The sequence below is a fragment of the Rhinopithecus roxellana genome, chromosome 10 (genome assembly GCF_007565055.1).
Source record: "Rhinopithecus roxellana isolate Shanxi Qingling chromosome 10, ASM756505v1, whole genome shotgun sequence".
Classification (NCBI taxonomy): Eukaryota; Metazoa; Chordata; class Mammalia; order Primates; family Cercopithecidae; genus Rhinopithecus; species Rhinopithecus roxellana.
Genome location: NC_044558.1, coordinates 94113528 through 94134198, shown reverse-complemented (window position 1 = coordinate 94134198; position 20671 = coordinate 94113528). Strand labels below are relative to the sequence as shown.

The 20671-nt window shown below is 49.4% G+C and overlaps 1 protein-coding gene across 7 annotated transcripts in view; it reads left to right on the top strand.

Annotated features, from left to right (window-relative positions):
* The window catches only part of ACAD10 (acyl-CoA dehydrogenase family member 10), a 70146-nt gene extending 50969 nt beyond the window's left edge, over nt 1-19177 (top strand). For 3 of the 7 annotated variants that reach the window (XM_030938592.1, XM_030938594.1, XM_030938595.1), the window contains 9 exons: nt 6669-7069; nt 8124-8264; nt 9018-9155; nt 9264-9354; nt 10043-10201; nt 11248-11420; nt 15873-16016; nt 17745-17822; nt 18411-18598. In XM_030938592.1, coding sequence (XP_030794452.1) covers nt 6669-7069; nt 8124-8264; nt 9018-9155; nt 9264-9354; nt 10043-10201; nt 11248-11420; nt 15873-16016; nt 17745-17822; nt 18411-18551 — 1466 coding nt within the window. In that variant the 3' untranslated portion in view covers nt 18552-18598. Of the gene's footprint in view, nt 1-6668; nt 7070-8123; nt 8265-9017; nt 9156-9263; nt 9355-9557; nt 9760-10042; nt 10202-11247; nt 11421-15872; nt 16017-17744; nt 17823-18410 lie in introns of those variants that run through there. The other 4 variants (XM_030938591.1, XM_010378923.2, XM_030938593.1 and 1 more) reach the window with 4 other exon arrangements.
* The last annotated feature ends 1494 nt before the right edge of the window (nt 19178-20671 follow it).

Genomic DNA, 20671 nt, shown 5'->3' with positions numbered 1-20671 from the left:
CTGGTCTCGAACTCTAGACCTCAAGTGATCCTAAAGTGCTGGGATTACAGGTGTGAGCCACCATGCCCAGCCTATTTAACAATATTTAAACTTGTTTTTTAATTATTAAAGTAATACACAAAGAAATTTTTCCAGTTAGAGCATTCATGCTCATGATCAAAATTTGGTCATATAGGATTATGTAAAATTGTATTTCACCCTTTTCAACACCATTCCTCAAAGATAAATGTTACCGTTAAGAGTTTCCTGGGCCCTCCAGTTTTTCTGTTTATCTATTTTCTCTCTCTTCTTTTACTTTTACACAAACATGATCATCCTATGTGTATTTTTCAGAACTTTGATTTTAAAATTTTGTATGCTTAAGAATTTCTATGAAATATGTGTGTGGCCATTTGCATATTTAACAACTATATTAGGCAAATTTCTTGTTTTGTGGGTTTTTTGTTTGTTTCTGTTTTTGTTTTTGTTTTTTTTTTTGAGACAGTTTCTCACTCTGTTGCCCAGGCTGGAGTGCAGTGGTGCGATCTTGCCTCACTGCAACCTCCACCTCACCAGCTCAAGCAATTCTCATGCCTCAGCCTCCGAAGAAGCTGGGATTATAGGCACAGGCCACCATGCCCAGGTCATTTTTTTCTTTGTTTTTAGTAGAGACAGGGTTTCACCATGTTGGCCAGGCTGGTCTCGAACTCCTGACCTCAGGTGATCCATCCACCTTAGCCTCCCAAAGTGCTGAGATTACAGGCATGAGCCGCCGAGCCTGGCCAGCTCCCAAATCTTTAGGTAAAACCGTTGTGATCTTTGACAACTTCCTTGCTGGTATGACAAAATGTTCCAGGTTCATCTTGGCTATCCAGCCTATCCAACATGGTGAAACTGTGTCTCTACTAAAAATACAAAAACTAGCCAGGCATGGTGGCAGGTGCCTGTAATCCCAGCTACTTGGGAGACTGAGGTAGGAGACTCACTTGAACCTCGGAGGGAGAGGTTTCAGTGAGCTGAGATCGTACTACTACACTCCAGCCTGGGTGACAAGAATTAGACTCTGTCTCAAAAAAAAAAAAAAGACTTGGGAGCCAACCTGAACAGGCTCCCACTTGCTAACAATAGGAAACTTTGGGCATCACCAAGGATGATAGCTGAAATGGATGAAACACATCAGGTATGTTTAAATCCAGGAGTAGTAGCCGGGCATGGTGGCTCAGGCCTGTAATCCCAGCACTTTGGGAGGCCAAGGTGAGCAGATCACTTGAGGTCAGGGATTTGAGACCAGCCAGGCCAACATGGTGAAACCCCATCTCTACTAAAAATACAAAAATTAGCCAGGTGTGGTGGTGGGCGCCTGAAATTCCAGCTATTCGGGGGGCTGAGGCAGGAGAGAGAATTGCCTGAACCCAGGGGGCAGAGGTTGAAGTGAGCCGAGATCACACCAGTGCACTGCAGCCTGGGTGACTGAGCAAGACACTGTCTCCCCCGAAAAAATAAAAATTAAATAAATAAATAAGTCCATGAGTAGTGATACAAAAACAAAGAGACAACAAAGTCTCATTGATGACCTCAGAGGATGCCAGGGAAGCAACTTATTATTCTGAAAATTGGTAAATGGGGTTGAGGGGTGGGGAATCAAGCATTTGTCCTGTCTTTCCTATACAAATCATACCTCAGGCTATCCAAATAATCGATGAGGGAATGTTTCTCTCTAGAGAAGTATCCTGGACAGAATAATATAGAATTTGCATATCACCAATTTGCAACTCCTAATACATTAATGGATGTGGGCAATAAGCTTCAATGAAAGCCAACACCACTGAGAGAGAGAGACAGCCAGACATTACGTTCCTCCTGATGCTTCCCTCAAAAGTCACACCGACTCTGCCCAGGCCTCCAGTGCTAGCTGCCAACTCATGGAAAACACAGGGTTCAGAGGGACATGTTGAGCAGCACGCTGGGCACAGCCACTCACAAAATCCAGATTCTGGAAAACATCACAGGGCAAACAACTCAGTTTCTTCAAACACATACATTTCAAGGGGAGGAAAAGGGTGAAAAAGGAACCTGTAGATTGAGAGAGACTTAAAAGAAACATCAGGCTGGGCATGGTGGCTCACGCCTATAATCCCAGCACTGTGGGAGACTGAGGTGGGTGGCTCACCTGAGGTCAGGAGTTTGAGACCAGCCTGGCCAACATGGGGAAACCCCATCTCTACTAAAAAACATAAAAATTAGCCAGGCCTGGTGGCGGGCACCTATAATCCCAGCTACTCAGGAGGCTGAGGTAGGAGAATTGCTTGAACCTGGGAGGCTGAGGTAGTGGCGAGCGGTGATTGCATCACTGCAGTTTAGCCTGGGCAACAACATGATACTGTCTCAGAAAAAAAAAAAAGGGAGAGAGAGAGACTTAAAAGATACATTGGCCGGTTACAGTGTTGGGACCTTATTTGGATCCTTTCTTGAACAAATTATTTGGAAAAAATTTTGATGATAGTCAGTGAAACTTGAATTCTGAGTGGATGGTCGATGATATGAAGAAGTTACAGTCAATGATTTTTTAAGGGTGATAATAGTATTGTAGGTTCTTTAAAAAGTACTTGTCTTTAGAGTTTTGAAAGAATCCTAGATGAGATATTTGGGATGTACTCCAAAAAATCCAGGACAGTGGGAGTGGGGATGGCAGGGAATGAAACCAGACTGGGCTGGCGTCAATCATTGCGGAAGGTGAGCAATAGAACCCGCAGGCTCATTATTCTCTCCTCTCTACTCCTGTGTGTCTTTCGAATTTTCCAGAAGGAGGCCAGTCGTGATGGCTCATGCCGGTATCCCAGCACTTTGGGAGGCCGAGGCAGGTGGATCACCTGAGGTCAGGAGTTTGAGACCAGCCTAGCCAACATGATGAAACCCATCTCCACTAAAAATACAAAAAGTACCCGGGTGTGGTGATGCCGCCTATAATCCCAGCTACATGGGAGGCTGAGGCAGGAGAATCACTTGAACCTGGGAGGTGGAAGTTGCAGTGAGCAGAGATCATGCCACTACACTCCAGCCTGGGTGACAGAGCGAGACTCCATCTCAAAAAAAAAAAAAAAAAAAAAAAAAAAAAAACAAAAGGCCGGGTCCAGTGGTTCACACCTGTAATCCCAGCGCTTTAGGAGGCTGAGGCGGGGCGGGGGGATCACAAGGTCAGGAGATCAAGACTATCCTGGCCAACATGATGAAACCCTGTCTCTATTAAACATACAAAAATGAGCTGGGCTTGGTGGCGCGTGCCTGTAATCACAGCTACTCGGGAGGCTGAGGCAGATGAATAGCTTGAACCAGGGAGTCAGAGGTTGCAGTGAGCCAAGATTGTGCCACTGCTCACTCCAGCCTGGTAACAGAGCGAGACTCCATCTCAAAAAAAAAAAAAAAAAAAGAAATTTTCCAAAAGCAAAACTTAAAAACAAAAGGCAAGGAGAAAGAAGGAGAGAGGAACTCATCATGGGGTTTGCTGGTGCTGAGGGAGTGTTTAGCTTTGCAGTCAGCGACTCCCCAAGCTTACTGGCAGCCTGTGTTCCCAGCCAGGTTGTCAGAGTCTTCTGAGAGAAGCAGTTGCAGTAGGAGAACTGATCATTCATTCCCAAGTATATGAGCCTCTACTAAAAGCCAGCACTGTGCTAGGTGGTCCTGGAGATACACAGTCGTGGGGAAAACTGTCTGGAGAAAAACCAGTACCTGGAGAATTTCTAGTTCAACTATACCTGGTCTGATAAGCAGGGGATGCAGGAAGCAGGAATTTCTGGAAACAACATTTTCCCTCTTTTGGGAAAATACAGTATCAGCTGTAAGCCACCATTTCACATTTTTTTAATGGTTTTCCGATAAACACTAACCAGAAATATTTACTTAAACAGAATGGCTGCTAAGTCCTTATGGTGATGAATAGGCCTGGTCGCTTCCGACATTTCCTAGCAGGCTGCTGAGTTCTCTCCCTGCTCTGCTCCAGTGACCTGGGAAGAGCTTAATAGACTTTGCGCATTTTAGAATCTCCACCACTGAGTGTCCTCAGCCTGTCTCTCAGGAAGCCCTTGGACATGTTTCTAAGATCCCGTGAGCCATCATCGTGGCTTCTGGTTTCTCTCGGCCCAGAGCTAAAACACCCCACCTGTTTGCCACCAGAGAGAAAAATGTTTGTTTGTTCAAGCCTTTATTCCTCTTATCTTACTGTGCACTCTTTTCCCTCCCCCTGGGAAGCCATCCAGACACACTGAGGAAATGGCTTAGTTTTCTCACATAAAAACAACAAAATCCATTTTTTGAAAGAATAACATAAAAATGTATGATGAATGGGGAAGAAACCAACTATATGAATATAAATATTACTTCTGTACATTTGTCTTCTACAATTAGCTTTAAAATCACTTTTGTTTGAACAGCTGAAATATTTGGTACTGCCCAGGAAAAATGGAGCTTAGAGAAGGGGTATCTGTTTCCAAGACATTCTCTCTATAGTGTCATTTACAAAAGACCTCAGATCAGCATTAGATTGGGAAGGGGATGAGAGAGACCAGAGCCCACTGAGCAGAAGATTTACAGTATGTACCTGCCCAGCCCATGTGTCCTTCTCCTTCCTTAATAAGTGGGTGCAGAAATTAGATTTCTGGTAGATGGCCACTGAAATTCTATAAAGTACTTACGACTGCAACTTAAGTGGACACCATTGATGTCCACTTAAGTTGCAGTCGTAAGTACTTTATAGAATTTCAGTGGCCATCTTAAATATACTGGGAAATATATTCCAGTATATTTCCCAAATTCTGCCAGAACTACATTTGGGAAATATACTGGAAGCAATAGGTCGAAATCAATCCAAGCTTATACAAGTGACTTTTTCAGACAAAGTAGCGGTCTCAGAGTGCGAGCCAACTAAATAGAAGAAAATTAAGAATCCACCTCTTACTCTATTAGAAGAAGAAAATCCTTATGAATAATAGGGAACATAAGGGAAGTATCTTTCCCCTTCAATGTGCTGTGTGCAGTCCGAGGAATAAGGGGAAAATGCAGCCCCTTGTACTTCTCAGCCCCCACCGTGTGTCTGCAGAGAAGGGGCTCTCTGGTTTCCAACTGACTTCCCTGGGTTAGGTTCATACCGGAAGGTCCTCAGTAGAGACCTAGTGAGGTCCAGTGGGCTAATTCTCTGCAGGGTAGCAAAGAATTTGTTCCTAACTCTGTAAGGAATAGTTTAAACTATCTTTAACACCAAAGCTGCATGAAAATGGCTGTCTCAGCTGGGCGTGGTGGCTCATGCCTGTAATCCCAGCAGTTTGGTAGACTGAGACAGGAGGATTGTTTGAGGCCAGGAGTTCGAGACCAGTTTGGGCAACATAGTAAGGCCCTATCTCTTATTTAAAAATAAATATTTATTTTTTTGAGACAGAGTTTTGTTCTTGTCACCCAGGCTGGAGTGCAATGGCATGATCTCACCCTACTGTAACCTCCACCTCCTAGGTTCAAGCGATTCTCCTGCCTCATCCTCCCCAGTAGCTAAGATTACAGGTGTGCATCACCACACGTGGCTAAATTTTGTACTTTTAGTAGAGACAGGGTTTCACCATGTTGCCCAGGCTGGTCTCAAACTCCTGACCTCCGGTGATCCACCTGCCCTCAACCTCCAAAGTGCTGAGATTACAGGCGTGAGCCATTGCACCTGGCCGAAATATTCTGTATCTTGATGGCAATGGTAGTTACCCAACTATGGGTTTGTTAAGACTTGCAGAGTTCTACATTAAGGAGGTGTGTGTACACCACACCTTAATTTTTTTTTTTTTTGAGATGGGAACCTCACTCTGTCAGGCTGGAGTGCAATGGCACGATCTCGGCTCACTGCAACCTCTGCCTCCCAGGTTCAGATGATTCTCCTGCCTTAGCCTCCTGAGTAGCTGAGATTACAGGCATGCACCACCATGCCTGGCTAATTTTTGTATTTTTAGTAGAGATGGGGTTTCTCCATGTTGGCCAGGCTGGTCTCAAACTCCTGACCTCAAGTAATCCGCCCACCATGGCCTTCCAAAGTGCTGGGATTGCAGGCGTGAGCCACCGCACCTGGCCACTTTAATTTTTTTTAATGGGGAAAAATGTGTTTGTAAAAAAAGTCTTGATGCACATTTTAAAAGAAGAAAGAGACGGTGGAAGAGCCAAATAGTGAGTTGAATGATGCTGGAGTTGATTCCATCCAGAGACAGTGGTGTCTAGAAATTGACTCTTCCTCTAGTCAGTTGTGGCATTGCTGTTATCAATTTTGTAGCAAGGGTGGTCTAGGATGCAGGACTTCTTACAGCCCACTGGCAATGGCAGAGGTGATCTGGGGTGTTACTGATTAAATGTAGCCTTTTAGGAAAGCAGAGATCAACAGCAGGGAGCAGGAAGTCCTAAGTTGGACTCTGGCCCCCAGCCCCCTAAATTCCAGTTTGTCCAAGTCACCTCCTTCTCTAAGACTCAGTTTTCTTGCCTGCAAAGTGCAGGTGAAAGCAGTTGTATTGCTTTGGTGATTCAGTGAGCTATAGTGGCTCTTAGTGTTTGGTACTTAGCCAGTGCTCAGCAAATGACAATAGCTGCTGAAGTGACAATGTCATCACATGTTAACATCCCTGTGATGGGTTGTGTGGGAATAATCACTGTTTTTCTTTGATTCTGCTTAGGGCAAGCAAGCTCCGCGCATGCGGAACAAACTGGAAAGCTGACCGAATTTGTGTCTAACCTGGCATGGGATTTCGCAGTCAAAGAAGGGTTCCGGGTTTTCAAAGAGATGCCCTTCAAAAATCCGTTAACAAGGTCCTGTCACACGTGGGCCAGGCCCCAGTCCCAGTGGTACCCCATAGGCACCAGGAGTTATAGCTCCGTTCCAGAAGCTTCCCCAGCTCATGCCTCAAGGGGAGGTCTGGTTATCTCTCCAGAGAGCCTCTCTCCACCTATCAGAGAGCTGTATCACCGGCTGAAGCACTTCATGGAGCAGCATGTGTACCCTGCGGAGCCAGAGCTGCAGAGTCACCAGGCCTCAGCAGCCAGGTGGAGCCCCTCCCCACTGATCGAAAACCTCAAGGTAAAGCAGCCATGGTGAGGTGGTAAGACCCCAATACCATGGCACACCCTCCCCGACCCCACCGGGCTCACCTGAGCCATCCCAGGCAGTGAAGATACAGGAGTGCCGAGTTGAATGATCTTTGCTTCCGTCATCTCAGAAAGAGCCAGCTAGCTCTTCATGACTCAGTTTCCATCTCTTGCTCTTGCTGTGCCTGTGTCACAGGCACATGGCTCAGGTGTGACTGCACAGCCCAGGCAGCGGAATGCTTGGCCTTAGAAAGCCAGGGCAAGTTGGGCCTATCATGCATATTTGAATGACGTAAATTTGAAACAGTGCTGTATCAGCTAATACATCTCTCTCTAGAGAGCCTGTAATGTCACAGCTAGAGGGCCAAATCCACTGTGAGCTGAGTTTCTGTGTTTTCTCCCAGTGCTGTCACTTCAGCTGATAAACAGAAACACCTGCTGTTCCTTATCAGGTGAACCTTGGATTGTGTTAGTTTTGAAATTACTTGAGATTCTCAGGAGCATAATGCAATCATCATCTACTTTTCTTTTCCGCCCCCCGCCCCAGGTTCAAGAGATTCTCCTGCCTCAGCCTCCCGAGTAACTGGGATTATAGGCAGATGCCACCATGCCCAGCTAATTTTTGTATTTTTAGTAGAGATGGGATTTTACCATGTTGGTCATGCTAGTCTCAAACTCCTGACCTCGTGATCTGCCCGCCTCGGCCTCCCAAAGTGCTGGGATTACAGGCATGAGCCACCATCCCTTTTTTTTCTTTTTTTTGAGACAGGGTCTTGCTTAGTCACCCAGGGTGGAGCACAGTGGTGTGATCATAGCTCACTGCAGTCTCAAACTCCTGGGCTCATGTGATCCTCTCACCTCAGCCTCCTGTGTAGCTGGGACCACAGGTGCAGCCACCACACCCAGCTCCTCATATCATTTTTTTGGTCACACATGCATGTTTGGTTGTCTGCCTTGTTTCCTCCAATCCGTTTCATTGTTTTCCACGGTTCAAAATAAAATGAAATCTTCCACTATGGTTTCCTGACTTATTTTCCCCATGATAGGAGAAAGCCAAGGCTGAAGGACTTTGGAACCTTTTTCTACCCTTGGAGGCTGATCCTGAGAAAAAATACGGAGCAGGACTGACCAATGTGGAATATGCACATCTGTGTGAGCTCATGGGCACGTCCCTGTATGCCCCCGAGGTACCTTCTTTAAAGTTTTCCTCAGTGTGTGGGAACATCCTGATCTTCAAAAGAACTCACTCCTAAACAGATAGACCAGATTCAGAAGCACCAACATGAACTTGAACTTTTTTTTTTTTTGAGATGGAATCTCGCTCTGTCACCCAGGCTGGAGTGCGGTGACGCAGTCTTGGCTCACTGCAACCCCTGCCTCCTGGGTTCAAGTGATTCTCCTGCCTCAGCTTCCCGAGTAGCTGGGATTACAGGCACATGCCACCACACCTGGCTAATTTTTGTATTTTTAGTAGAGACAGGGTTTTACCATATTGGCCAGGCTGGTCTCGAACTCCTGACCTCAGGTGATCCACCTACCTCGGCTGGGATTACAGGCGTGAGCCACCATGCCCATCCAACTTGAAGCTTGAAATATTGACGAAGAAGGCCAGGCATGGTGGCTCACACCTGTAATCCCAGTACTTTTGGAGGCCAAAGTGTGGGGGATCAGTTGAGGCCAGGAGTTAGACGCCAGCCTGTGCAACATAGTGAGACCCTGTATGTACAAAAAAATAAAAAATTACTCGGGTGTGATGGTGCACACCTGTAGTCCCAGCTGCTTGGGAAGCTGAGGCGCAGGAGGATGGCTTCAGCTGAGGAAGTCGAGGCTGCAGTGAGCCATGATCGTCCCACAACACTCCAGCCTGGGTGACAGAGCTTGACCCTGTTTTTTTTAGAAGAGGACATGACAGTCGTGGTCACGCTCCTTTTCCTTCTCAGATATGTAACTGCTCTGCGCCTGACACGGGCAACATGGAGCTGCTGGTAAGGTATGGCACCGAAGCACAGAAGGCTCGCTGGCTGATGCCTCTACTGGAGGGGAAAGCCCGCTCCTGTTTTGCTATGACCGAGCCCCAGGTACCTTGCCTGGGCTGCCACCCACTTGCTTGGCCCTGTTGTTGTCAGCCCCGCAGGAAACACGGGCTGTCTACCGGCAGCTCTGACTGGAATGTGCTCCCCACTCAGGTTGCCTCTTCAGATGCCACCAATATTGAGGCTTCCATCAGAGAGGAGGACAGCTTCTATGTCATAAATGGTCACAAATGGTGGATCACAGGTATTTGGCCTAAAATGCACTTTTCAGATGCACATCAGGGAGTCTGTACTGATAGGCACACCTCTCAATGCCTGGGAGGAGCCTCTGCTTTTTCAAGTTGACACAAAGGAGATTCTGTCACTTAGCGCCCCCAGCAGAGGCAGCTGGGAGAATAGGAGGGTTACTGCATGGAGCACGCTGTTCTCACAGGCGGTGTTTTGCAGGGCAGGGACTTCCCCGGTGCCCACACATGGATGGATGCCTCCCTGCATGTGACCCCAGGAATCTCTCCACTTGCCTGGGATATGGGCCCCCAGCCGGCATGTAGAGAACCCAGAGTCAAAGGTTCACCTGATTCCAAGGCCCAGGCCCAGAGCCGTTGTGTGTTCACCACCTGTGGGAGCCGAGCCAGCTGGCAGGGATCAAGTAGCAGTTTTCGTCCTCTTGTCTCTAAATTATATTTTCTACTCTATGTGATGCTTTTAAAAATTTGCTCTTATGATGTTGGATTTATTCCTCACTGGGACAAAACCCAATTTGCTCTTATTTCTGGTCAGCAGTCTGCAGATGCTCATCTGATTACATAGAGCCTTAAAGATTTGATCTGTCTGCTTCCTTGCTGTGCCTTTCTTGGGCCAGGACCATGTGGGTAGAGATTTGATGGCCCTGGTGTCAGATGATGGGGTCTGTCTCTCTCCTTTCCTGGCAGGCATCCTGGATCCTCGTTGCCAACTCTGTGTGTTTATGGGAAAAACAGACCCACATGCACCAAGACACCAGCAGCAGTCCGTGCTCTTGGTTCCCATGGATACCCCAGGGATAAAAATCATCCGGCCTCTGACAGTGTATGGACTGGAGGATGCACCAGGTGAGACGTCCAGGGGTGGTGTCACCCTTGGGTGTGGGTCTGGTCCCCAGGAAATGCCGCTGGGGAGCCCCTGCTCTTGTTCAGGACCTGCCACATCCCACGTCTGAGGGTATGATATTTGGAGAGTCACATGCTCCTACATTTCATTTCCATACATGAATATCAACCATGCAGGCGGATTTCAGACAGGCATTTATGCATTTTTTCCCTCTTCTAAACTTAGAAGGTAAGCGGGAGTCTGTAACACAGGAAGCCATACAGGGCAGAGGCAGGAAGTGGACCCCAGACCTACTCTTCCAAGCCCCAGTGTGAACAACTGACCTCTAGGTCACAGCCCTGGTTTGGTCCGCTCCTAGTTTGGTTCTCTGCTAACAGTGTTCATGTTTCTCCTTTCAGTGTTTTCTTTTTTTTTTTTTTTTTTTTTTTTTTTTTTTTTTTTTTTTTTTTTTTGTTGAGACGGAGTCTCGCTCTGTCGCCCAGACTGGAGTGCAGTGGCCGGATCTCAGCTCACTGCAAGCTCCGCCTCCCGGGTTTACGCCATTCTCCTGCCTCAGCCTCCCGAGTAGCTGGGACTACAGGCGCCCGCCACCTCGCCCGGCTAGTTTTTTGTATTGTTTTTTTTAGTAGAGACGGGGTTTCACCGTGTTAGCCAGGATGGTCTCAAACTCCTGTCCTCGTGATCCGCCCGTCTCGGCCTCCCAAAGTGCTGGGATTACAGGCTTGAGCCACCGCGCCCGGCCTCCTTTCAGTGTTTTCATAGGATCACTACATTGTCACAAACCACTAGGAGCTTCAGCTTAAGGTGGCATTATGTTTTTATAAAAGGAATCACAGAATATTCATTTGCCATTATAAATCCATGATTCATTTTCTGTGTTTAACAGGCTCCTTCCTGCCATCCTTTTCCCTTTAACCATGTCCCAGTAAGAAGACTAAATAAAGGGCAGGGACATTGCCAGCAGATAACCCAGACTGAGGTGAGGAAGAAACACATCCAAGGGAAATGACTATGGCGATTGCTCACAGTGATCATTTGGGTCTTTCAGGTGGCCATGGTGAAGTCCGATTTGAGCATGTGCGTGTGCCCAAAGAGAACATGGTCCTGGGCCCTGGCCGAGGCTTTGAGATCGCCCAAGGCAGACTGGGCCCTGGCAGGATCCATCACTGCATGAGGCTGATCGGGTTCTCAGAGAGGGCCCTGGCGCTCATGAAGGCCCGCGTGAGTGCTTCCCCCTGCGCCTAGCACTGACTCAGAACCACCACCTTCTGCTTTGCTGTCGGACTTCAATTCCTACCTGTTTTCTGAATGCAGTCCCAGCAGGTGAAGCAAGGTGATGTCCTTGCCAAGAAGTTGCGTTCCTGTCTTTGCTTTGCATCTGCTACTTTGCTGCAGTTTGGATTCAGAGCAGAATAGAACCCACTCTGTCGAGGTGACCGGAAAGGCCAGGCTCTCTAGCAGCAGAGGGCAAGGTTCCAAGGTGTAAAGGTCATGCTGCTAGCACATTATTAAAAATCAGTCTGGGTGCAGTGGCTCACTGCTATAATCCCAGTACTTTGGGAGGTCTAGGTAGGAGGGTTGCTTGAAGCCAAGCATTTGAGACAAGCCTAAGCAAAAAAGAGAGACTCCGTCTTTATAAAAAAAAAAAAAAAGTTTTTTTTTTTTTCTTTGAGATTGAGTCTTGCTCTGTCACCAGACTGGAGTGCAGTGGGGTGATCTCGGCTCATTGCAACCTCCACCTCCCAGGTTCAAGCAATTCTGCCTCAGCCTCAGAGATGGGGTTTCACCATGTTGGCCAGGATGGTCTCAATCTCTTGACCTCGTGATCTGCCTGCCTTGGGCTCCCAAAGTGCTGGGATTACAGGCATGAGCCACCGTGCCCAGCAAAAAAAAAAAAGTTTTTTTTTTTTTTGGGAGATGGAGTCTCGTTCTGTTGCCCAGGCTGGAGTGCAGTGGCACAATCTTGGCTCACTGCAACCTCTGCCTCCCGGGTTCACACCATTCTCCTGCCTCAGCCTCTTGAGTAGCTGGGACTACAGGCATCTGCCACCACACCTGGCTCATTTTTTGTATTTTTAGTAGAGACAGGGTTTCACCGTGTTAGTCAGGATGGTCTTGATCTCACCGTGTTAGCCAGGATGGTCTCGATCTCCTGACCTCGTGATCCACCCACCTCGGCCTCCCAAAGTGCTGGGATTACAGGTGTGAGCCACCGCGCCCGGCCAAAAAGAAAGAGTTTTAAGTGCCAGACATGATGGCATGTGTCTGTAGTCCCAGCTACTCGGGAGGCTGAGGCAGAAGGATCGCTTGAACCTAGGAGTTTAGGGCTGCAGTGAGCAGTGATCACACCACTGCACTCCAGCCTGGGTGACAGAGTGAGACCCTGTCTCTTTAAAAATCAATCGGCCAGGCGTGGTGGCTCAAGCCTGTAATCCCAGCACTTTGGGAGGCCGAGACGGGCGGATCATGAGGTCAGGAGATCGAGACCATCCTGGCTAATACAGTGAAACCCTGTCTCTACTAAAAAATACAAAAAACTAGCCGGGCGACGAGGCGGGCGCCTGTAGTCCCAGCTACTCGGGAGGCTGAGACAGGAGAATGGCATGAACCCAGGAGGCGGAGCTTGCAGTGAGCTGAGAGCCGGCCACTGCACTCTAGCCTGGGCGGCAGAGCAAGACTCCGTCTCAAAAAAAAAAAAAAAAAAAAAAATCAATCAATCAATCAGACACCAGGGAGACCCCATGTGGCTTGTTTTTGTCCTTAGGGTTCCATCATCTGGCCTGTACCACCCTCTTCCACAGCACATCCAGAAAACTTTATTCTGCCATGACCCCACGGCCCCCAAAGTTTGGAAACCTAGGTTAAAAGACAGCTGCTGCCAGGACAGGAATTCAAATTGGTGATTATCAATTTCAGAAAGGTGACCCAAACCCTGAGACCAAAACCAGTGTCTCACAAGAACTGCTATTGAAAGAACAGAGGCAGTCTGCATTTTTGATTACTGAGCAAACCTGTGATTTACACCCTTTTTAGTTAAGACTGACCAGTTATTTTTTCTTTCTAAGTAAAACGCTCCTGTCTGTGGACTCAGTTATGGTGCTTCAGCCCTATGTGGCATTAAATTCAACCTGGCAGAACAATTGGACTGAATGAATCAGACAGAAGTCTCCAGAAAGTGCATAGCATGAACATGGCACCTCCACTGAGGACTTGGTTGGAGTAATTAGGAATCTACAAAAGATTTGCTACTAGGAGGTTCACTACAGTGCTCATTCAGATAGCAAAATTCTGAACAACTTATAAGGATAACAATGACTGTTGGACAAATGAACCACGAGATGACATACAGTGAGACTTTAAATGATGCTGTGGAAATCTATTCCTTAACATGGAGAAATTGTTCACTATATACGTTTAAATTTTTTTAAAAAAGACTGTGGCCAGGTGTGGTGACTCACTCCAAGCCCTCTGAGAGGCCGAGGCAGGCAGACTGCTTGAGCCCAGGAATTTGAGAGTAGGCTGGGCAATATGGCAAAACCTCATCTCTATAAAAAATAAAAAATAAGGCCGGGCGTGGTGGCTAATGCCTGTAATCTCAGCACTTTGGGAGGCCGAGGTGGGCAGATCATTTCAGACTAGGAGTTCAAGACCAGCCTCGCCAACATGGTGATATCGCGTCTCTACTGAAAATAAAAAAGTTAGCTGGGCCTGGTGGCACATGCCTGTAATCCCAGCTACTTGGGATGCTGAGGCAGGAGGATCACTTGAATCCAGGAGGTGGAGGTTGCAGTGAGCTGAGAACGCACCACTGCACTCCAGCTGGGGTGACAAAGCAAGACTCTGTCTCAAAAAAAAAAAATTAAAATTAAAAAATTAAAAATATTAGCCAGGTGGGGCTGGGCGTGGTGGCTCACGCCTGTAATTCCAGCACTTTGGGAGGCCAAGGTGGGCAGATCACCTGAGGTCAGGAGGTCGAGTCCAGCCTGACCAACATGGAGAAACCCTGTCTCTACTAAAAATATAAAATTAACTGGGCATGGTGGCACATGCCTGTAATCCCAGCTACTTGGGAGGCTGAGGCAGGAGAATTGCCTGAACCTGGGAGGCGGAGGTTGCGGTGAGCCAAGATCACACCATTGCACTCCAGCCTGGGCAACAAGAGCGATACTCTGTCTCAAAAATAAATAAATAAATGAATAAATTAGCCAGGTGTGATGGCATGCATTTGTAGTCCTAGCTACTCAGGAGGCTGAAGTGGGAGGATCTCCTGCGCCTGAGAGGTCGAGGTTGCAGCGACCTGTGACAGTGCCACTGCACTGCAGCCTGGGTAACAGAACAACACCCTGTCTGGGGAAAAAAAAAAAAAAAAAAAAAACAGAAACAAAAACAAGCTGTTAGCTTTGATGCAAAATAATGTTTTTGGTTGTTGTTGTTGTTGTTGTTGTTTTAAGCAGGCTGGCCGGGTGCTGTGGCTCACACCTGTAATCCCAGCACTTTGGGAGGCCAAGGCAGGCAGATCACCTGAGGTTGGGAGTTCGAGTCCAGCCTGACCAACATGGAGAAACCCTGTCTCTACTAAAAATATAAAATTAGTTGGGCGTGGTGGCACATGCCTGTAATCCCAGCTACTCGGGAGGCTGAGGCAGAAGAATTGCCTGAACCTGGGAGGTGGAGGTTGCAGTGAGCCGAGATCACACCATTGCACTCCAGCCTGGGCAACAAGAGATATACTCCGTCTCACCAAAAAAAAAAAAAAAAAAAAAAAAGCCGGGTGTGATGGCATGCATTTATAGTCCTAGCTACTCAGGAGGCTGAGGTGGGAGGATCTCCTGAGCCTGGTAGGTCGAGGCTGCAGCGACCTGTGACTGTGCCACTACACTGCAGCCTGGGTAACAGAGCAACACCCTGTCTGGGGGGAAAGAAAAAAAAAAAAGAAACATAAACAGGCTGTTGTTAGCTTTGATGCAAAATAATGTTTTTGTTTTTTGTTGTTGATATTACTGTTTTAAGCAGGCTGGCCGGGTGCAGTGGCTCACGCCTGTGATCCCAGCACTTTGAGAGGCCAAGAAAATGAGAACCTGTCTCCAAAAAAATTTTAAAAAGAAGGAAAAATAATAAAACAGGAAAAAAAAAGGAATACTTAGAACCTTTTCTGATGCCTTGTGACTTTCAGAATTTAAAATCCCCATTGCAGATAAAGCCGCCCACAGCGGAAGGCCGGGAGCAAGAGAGGGGGCTGAGGGGGGGGACCTTGCTTCCACTGGAGCTGTAGGGCGGGAAGGGGTGCTGCGGTCAGCAGAGGGCACGTTCGCCTGCGCCGAGTAGCCTTGGACCAGATGCTGGCTCAGATCTATAACTGCTCCTGTCTGGTAGCCAGGCCTGCCCAGATGTACAATGGCTGGAATAAAGGGTTCTTGGAAGCAATTTGTTACAGGTACCCTGTGGGCTGTGGCTGGCTGTGGCGCACGTGAAGGTTGTGTGTCAGACCTACTCCCTGGAAATGGCCCATGGCTGCACACAGGCACCTTGGCTGAGAAGCTGCACGGTCCTGCTTTCACTCTCCTCCCCTGCTCTGTCCTGTCTGCTTCCACCCAACTCTTCAGGCCACCAGCCCCCACCTCTTGTGACCACCCCCAGCCCAGTGTGTCCTCAGCCCATCTCCTGTGTCGACAGGTGAAGTCCCGCGTGGCCTTTGGGAAGCCCCTGGTGGAGCAGGGCACAGTGCTGGCGGACATCGCACAGTCGCGCGTGGAGATTGAGCAGGCACGGCTGCTGGTGCTGAGAGCTGCCCACCTCATGGACCTGGCAGGAAACAAGGTAGGGGCAGGGGCACGAAGGGGCCTCCCAGAGGCAGAGATTCTTCCTCCTCATTCAGCAAAGCATGAGAGCCTGGCTTCTCGACATTAGAAACTATTTCACCTCTACTTGGAGCTATTTTGGCAGTTTTTCAAAAATTGAAGAAGAGAGGACTGGCCTTTGTGTTTTACTGACCTGGTGAGCTACTTAGTCCAAGGCAGTGGGTCTGATGGGGCCACAGCGCCCCTGGGTGGCCCTGGACTCCCAGGGCCATTGGTGGAGGTGTTGGACAACCTAAGAGTAAGTAAGGGAAAAGGGACCCTCTGCTGGCCTTCATCTGAATATTGAATTAGCAAAATAGAGGCTTATTTTCAAGTGTGACATTAGTCATTAACTAAGGCTCTTTTTAACCTTTTATTTATTTATTTTTTGAGACAGGGCCTCACTCTGTAGCCAGGCTGGAATGCAGTGGTACATCATGGCTCACTGAAGCCTCAGCTTTCTAAGTAGCTGGGACTCCAGGCGCACACCTCCATGCCCAGTTAATTCTTTATTTTTTGTAGAGACCGGGTCTCACCATGTTACCCAGGCTAAGGCTCTTTCTAAGTGCCTGTGATGACCAAGTACAATGCCATGTTGACCGTGCTTTGTCCAGCCTTCTGTGGGGCAGCCTCTACCCCCACCCAAGATCCTCAGCCGTCAGGGACCAAACCAGGTTCACAGTTCCTGGTTCTTTGACACTGGCGTGCTAGATATGGTGGAGGCTGCTGGGTGTCCCCCTTGAACACCCTGCCCCAGGGCAGATCACTGTAGCTCAGTTTCCCAGAGCCCTGACTGGCCTTGGTCCACTGCTGCTTGGAGGCAGAGCTGGCCATGACCCTGAGCAAAGCACAGGCCCCTCCCCCTTGTCCCTTCAGTGTGTGCTGGCTGTGTTCCCCGTCATCTGGGAAGACAGCCACATTCTCCCAGCACTTGCTTCACATCTTGCAACATAAGATAGTAGTTGCCAACATGGCACCCTTCATCCCTGGTTGCTGTCTAGCTGTATACCAGGCAGGGGCAGCCTCACCCAGCTCACATCAGCGAGACCTTGGGGCCTCTGTTGTGGACCCTGGTGTTTGACTTCCTCCTGGGAATCTGATCATTATTCCAAGCTTTCTGCCTCGGGTCTTTTTTGTTGTTTGGTTTTTTGTTTTGTTTTTGAGAGATGGAGCCTCGCTTTGTCGCCTAGGCTGGAGTAGAGTGGCATGATCTCGGCTCACTGCAACCTCTGCCTCCCGGGTTCAAGCAGCTCTCCTGCCTCAGTTTCCCAAGTAGCTGGGACTACAGGCATGCACTACCACGCCCAGCTAATTTTTGTATTTTTTAGTAGAGACTGGATTTCACTATATGTTGGCCAGGTTGGTCTCGAACTCCTGACCTCAGGTGATCTGCCTGCCTCAGCCTCCCAAAGTGCTGGAATTACAGGCCTGAACCACCACACCTGGCCTGTTGTTTGTTTTTGAGATGGGGTCTCACTCTGTTGTCCAGGCTTGAGTGCAGGGTTGCAGTTTTGGCTTACTGCAGCCTCGACTTCCCAGACTCAGACAATCCTCTCACCTCAGCCTCCCGAGTAGTTGGGACTACAAGCACATGCCACCATGCCCAGCTAGTTTTTGTATTTTTAGTAGAGATGGGGGGCGGGGGGTCTCACTCTGCCACCCAGGCTGCCCTTGGGTCTTTTATAATCACATCTCCTCTTCCTTACAGGCTGCGGCCTTGGATATAGCCATGATTAAAATGGTCGCCCCATCCATGGCCTCCCGAGTGATTGATCGTGCGATTCAGGTGAGCACAGACTAGACAGTTGGCTTATTTGAACCATCAATACCAGATGCCAAACTCCCCTGTCTTCAGCCGCCCAGCCTCCCGTAGACCCTGGCAGACACCCTGTGTCACCCACTCACCATGCATGCAACTTTCCTTTTCCTCTTCAGAATGACCCAGCAAGGTGGGGGGTGCCATCCTACCCCCATTTTTAATGTGAGGAAACAGGCACAGAAAAGTAAAGTGACTTGTCCAGGTCACTGAGCTTGCAAGTAGCTGACCTCAAATTCACATGAACTTGGGTTTTCATAAGCCCGGAGCCCAGGCTCTTTACCATGCAGGGAGGCCGCCTCCTCAGATCCTAACCCCCGGCCCCAACATGGGGCAGAAGGCACCTGCAGAGTGGACCTGGGGAGTCTGGAGGCCGTGGGATGGCAGGTGTGGCCCCACGGAAGCCCTATGGAATATTAGTGATTGTATCACATAGGTGTCACAGGGGAAGTCCGGGAAGATGGTTGTTATGGCCCATCAAAAGCAAGCCATCATTCCTGGGGCCCTCAGAGACAAGGGCTGACCCAGGGCCACCTCCCTCCACCCTGTGTCTGCCAGGCCTTCGGAGCGGCGGGCCTGAGCGGCGACTACCCACTGGCTCAGTTTTTCACCTGGGCCCGAGCCCTGCGCTTTGCCGACGGCCCTGACGAGGTGCACCGGGCCACGGTGGCCAAGCTAGAGCTGAAGCACTGCATTTAGAGGCTTGGGGCTGCAGGAGCCCAGTGTCCTGGCTGGACCAGCCGTGCTCAGATCTGTCACTGATGTGCCTTGAAAGATCCGGTGCGTGTGGCTCCTGCACCCTGCTCAGCAGCTGTGTCCCGGGACAGTCAGGGTGTGCTCAAGCTTTCTGGTTCTCCACAGAAGACATCTCTGCAAGAAGCCTAAATTCTGTTTCAGGCCAGGAGGAGGGGATTTGCTGAGGGCCAAGAGGGTTCCAGGACAGAGTCTGGAAAGCTGGTCTTCGGGCTCTCGGTCCCGGGCTGGGCAGGCACGGTCACTTCACTTCAGCCTCTCAGTCCCTCTCTCTACCTGTGGGAATCTGGACACATTTTGGGAGGCCTCCTGAGGCTGTGGGACGTGCTTGCTCTGGCAGCTGCAGGGTTCCTGTCTGGCCTCCCTGGTGAGCAGAGGGGTGGCCACGATGGGCAGAGGCCTGGAGACCCAGGGCCTGGGCGCCTGGGAAAATGGAATGCAACCCACATTGTAAAGCCACTGGCATCTGATTATCTCCATTTGAACACACAGCACAGAACACTCATTTAAATGTTGTTTTGGAAAGGGGTTTTGGGATCACAAAAGAATAAGAAAACACATCTCAGAGGCTTTGTGGACTTTCTGTGTCATACAAAGAGAATCGAGTGGAGAGGTTCCCTTCGTGCCTCCTCCCGCCTGTGTTTCCTTGAGGTCCAAGCTGCCGTCTCAGTCTCATACATGCTGGGAGCGCAGAGGCCACAGGTCCGATAAGTCCCGAGTTGGCTGCCTTCCCTCATTATGTAGCCCGGGGCTCTGTACTCATATACACTTCATCCAGGAGCTGGCATGTGAGGCCCCTGTAGCCTCCACCTGCTCCATAGTCAGAATCATATCTGGTGGAACAGGAGGTGGTGGCGCTTTTGCCATTACACTTTGGAGCGCAATCTCTCTTCTCTGAGGAAAGTGGAAATGCTCACTCACTTGCGGTCTGAGCTCCTTGAGAAACCCGGCGACATGCAGAGATGAGCCAGGGGCAGTGAGGACCCAGCCTACTGGTCTTATAACTCATGGTGGTGTAGCCAAAACCTGTCACAGGTTAGATCAGACGGGCAGGGACCATCCCCCCAGCTGCCACATTGCTGAGGTGACCCTGTGGGAACCGCCTTCCCTGAGAATGGCCAGCCAGGACTGCACCCCTACACTATCGGCACCACGAGGGGCCCGTGAATGGCTCCTCAGACCCGTGTGCGCGGGGGTGTGGGGAGGCAGGTCCCCCTTCACCACACTTGAGAAACTGCTTGTTACTCAAGGAAGTTAAACCCTAAACAAATGCCTGTCACAACGCAGCTGAGTGCTCCCTTAGGCTCCAGGAGGAGGGGTTTTCTTCAAAAAAGGGAAGTGGTCATGGCCTGGCCTGTCTCGTGGGCCTAAGAATGTCTTTCGTGGCCTCTGAGGTTAACCTTGCCTGTTCAGTAACGCAACTGCAGAGAGGGAAATGAGAGTCAGGCTGTGGGCACCCCCACATCTCCCTCAGATCCTCTGCCTTGAGGACTGGAGGCCCTGGGGACCCTGGGAATGCTGCCTGCAGACAGGCAGGTCCCTGCAGGCCCTCCACCTTTGCTAGATGATTCTGCCCACCACTGTTGCAGGAGCCCCAGCTCTGGGCCCAGCACGAGTCCAAGCCTTGGGGGAATGTGCAAGTAAACAAATCAGGCCAACTGCTGGCCTTTAGGGGTTTGCATCTCAAGTAGGGGATGGTGGTTAGTGCCCTGGAGGCCTGGGCGCGTGATGGGGCAAGCACTGCTGGGGCTGGAGGCTGAGGGGAGAACTCTCTCCAGAAGAGGTGTCTCAGCCAAACCTGCCTGACAAGAAGAAAGGGCAGGCTAGGTGCCGCGGGTCACACACATAATGTCAGCACTTTGGGAGGCCAGATGGCATCTGGATGCCAAGACCTGTGCTCGCCAGGGCTGGATTTCAGATACTGTCAGATCATTCCATAACAATCCTACAGAGGCTGCAAAGAGACAATTCCAGGCAACTTGTCTGGGCAGGTCCGCTTCAAGACGGCAGCTGGGAGTGACACCGAAAGAACAGGCTCCAGCGATCTCTGCTGCATGTCCCCATCG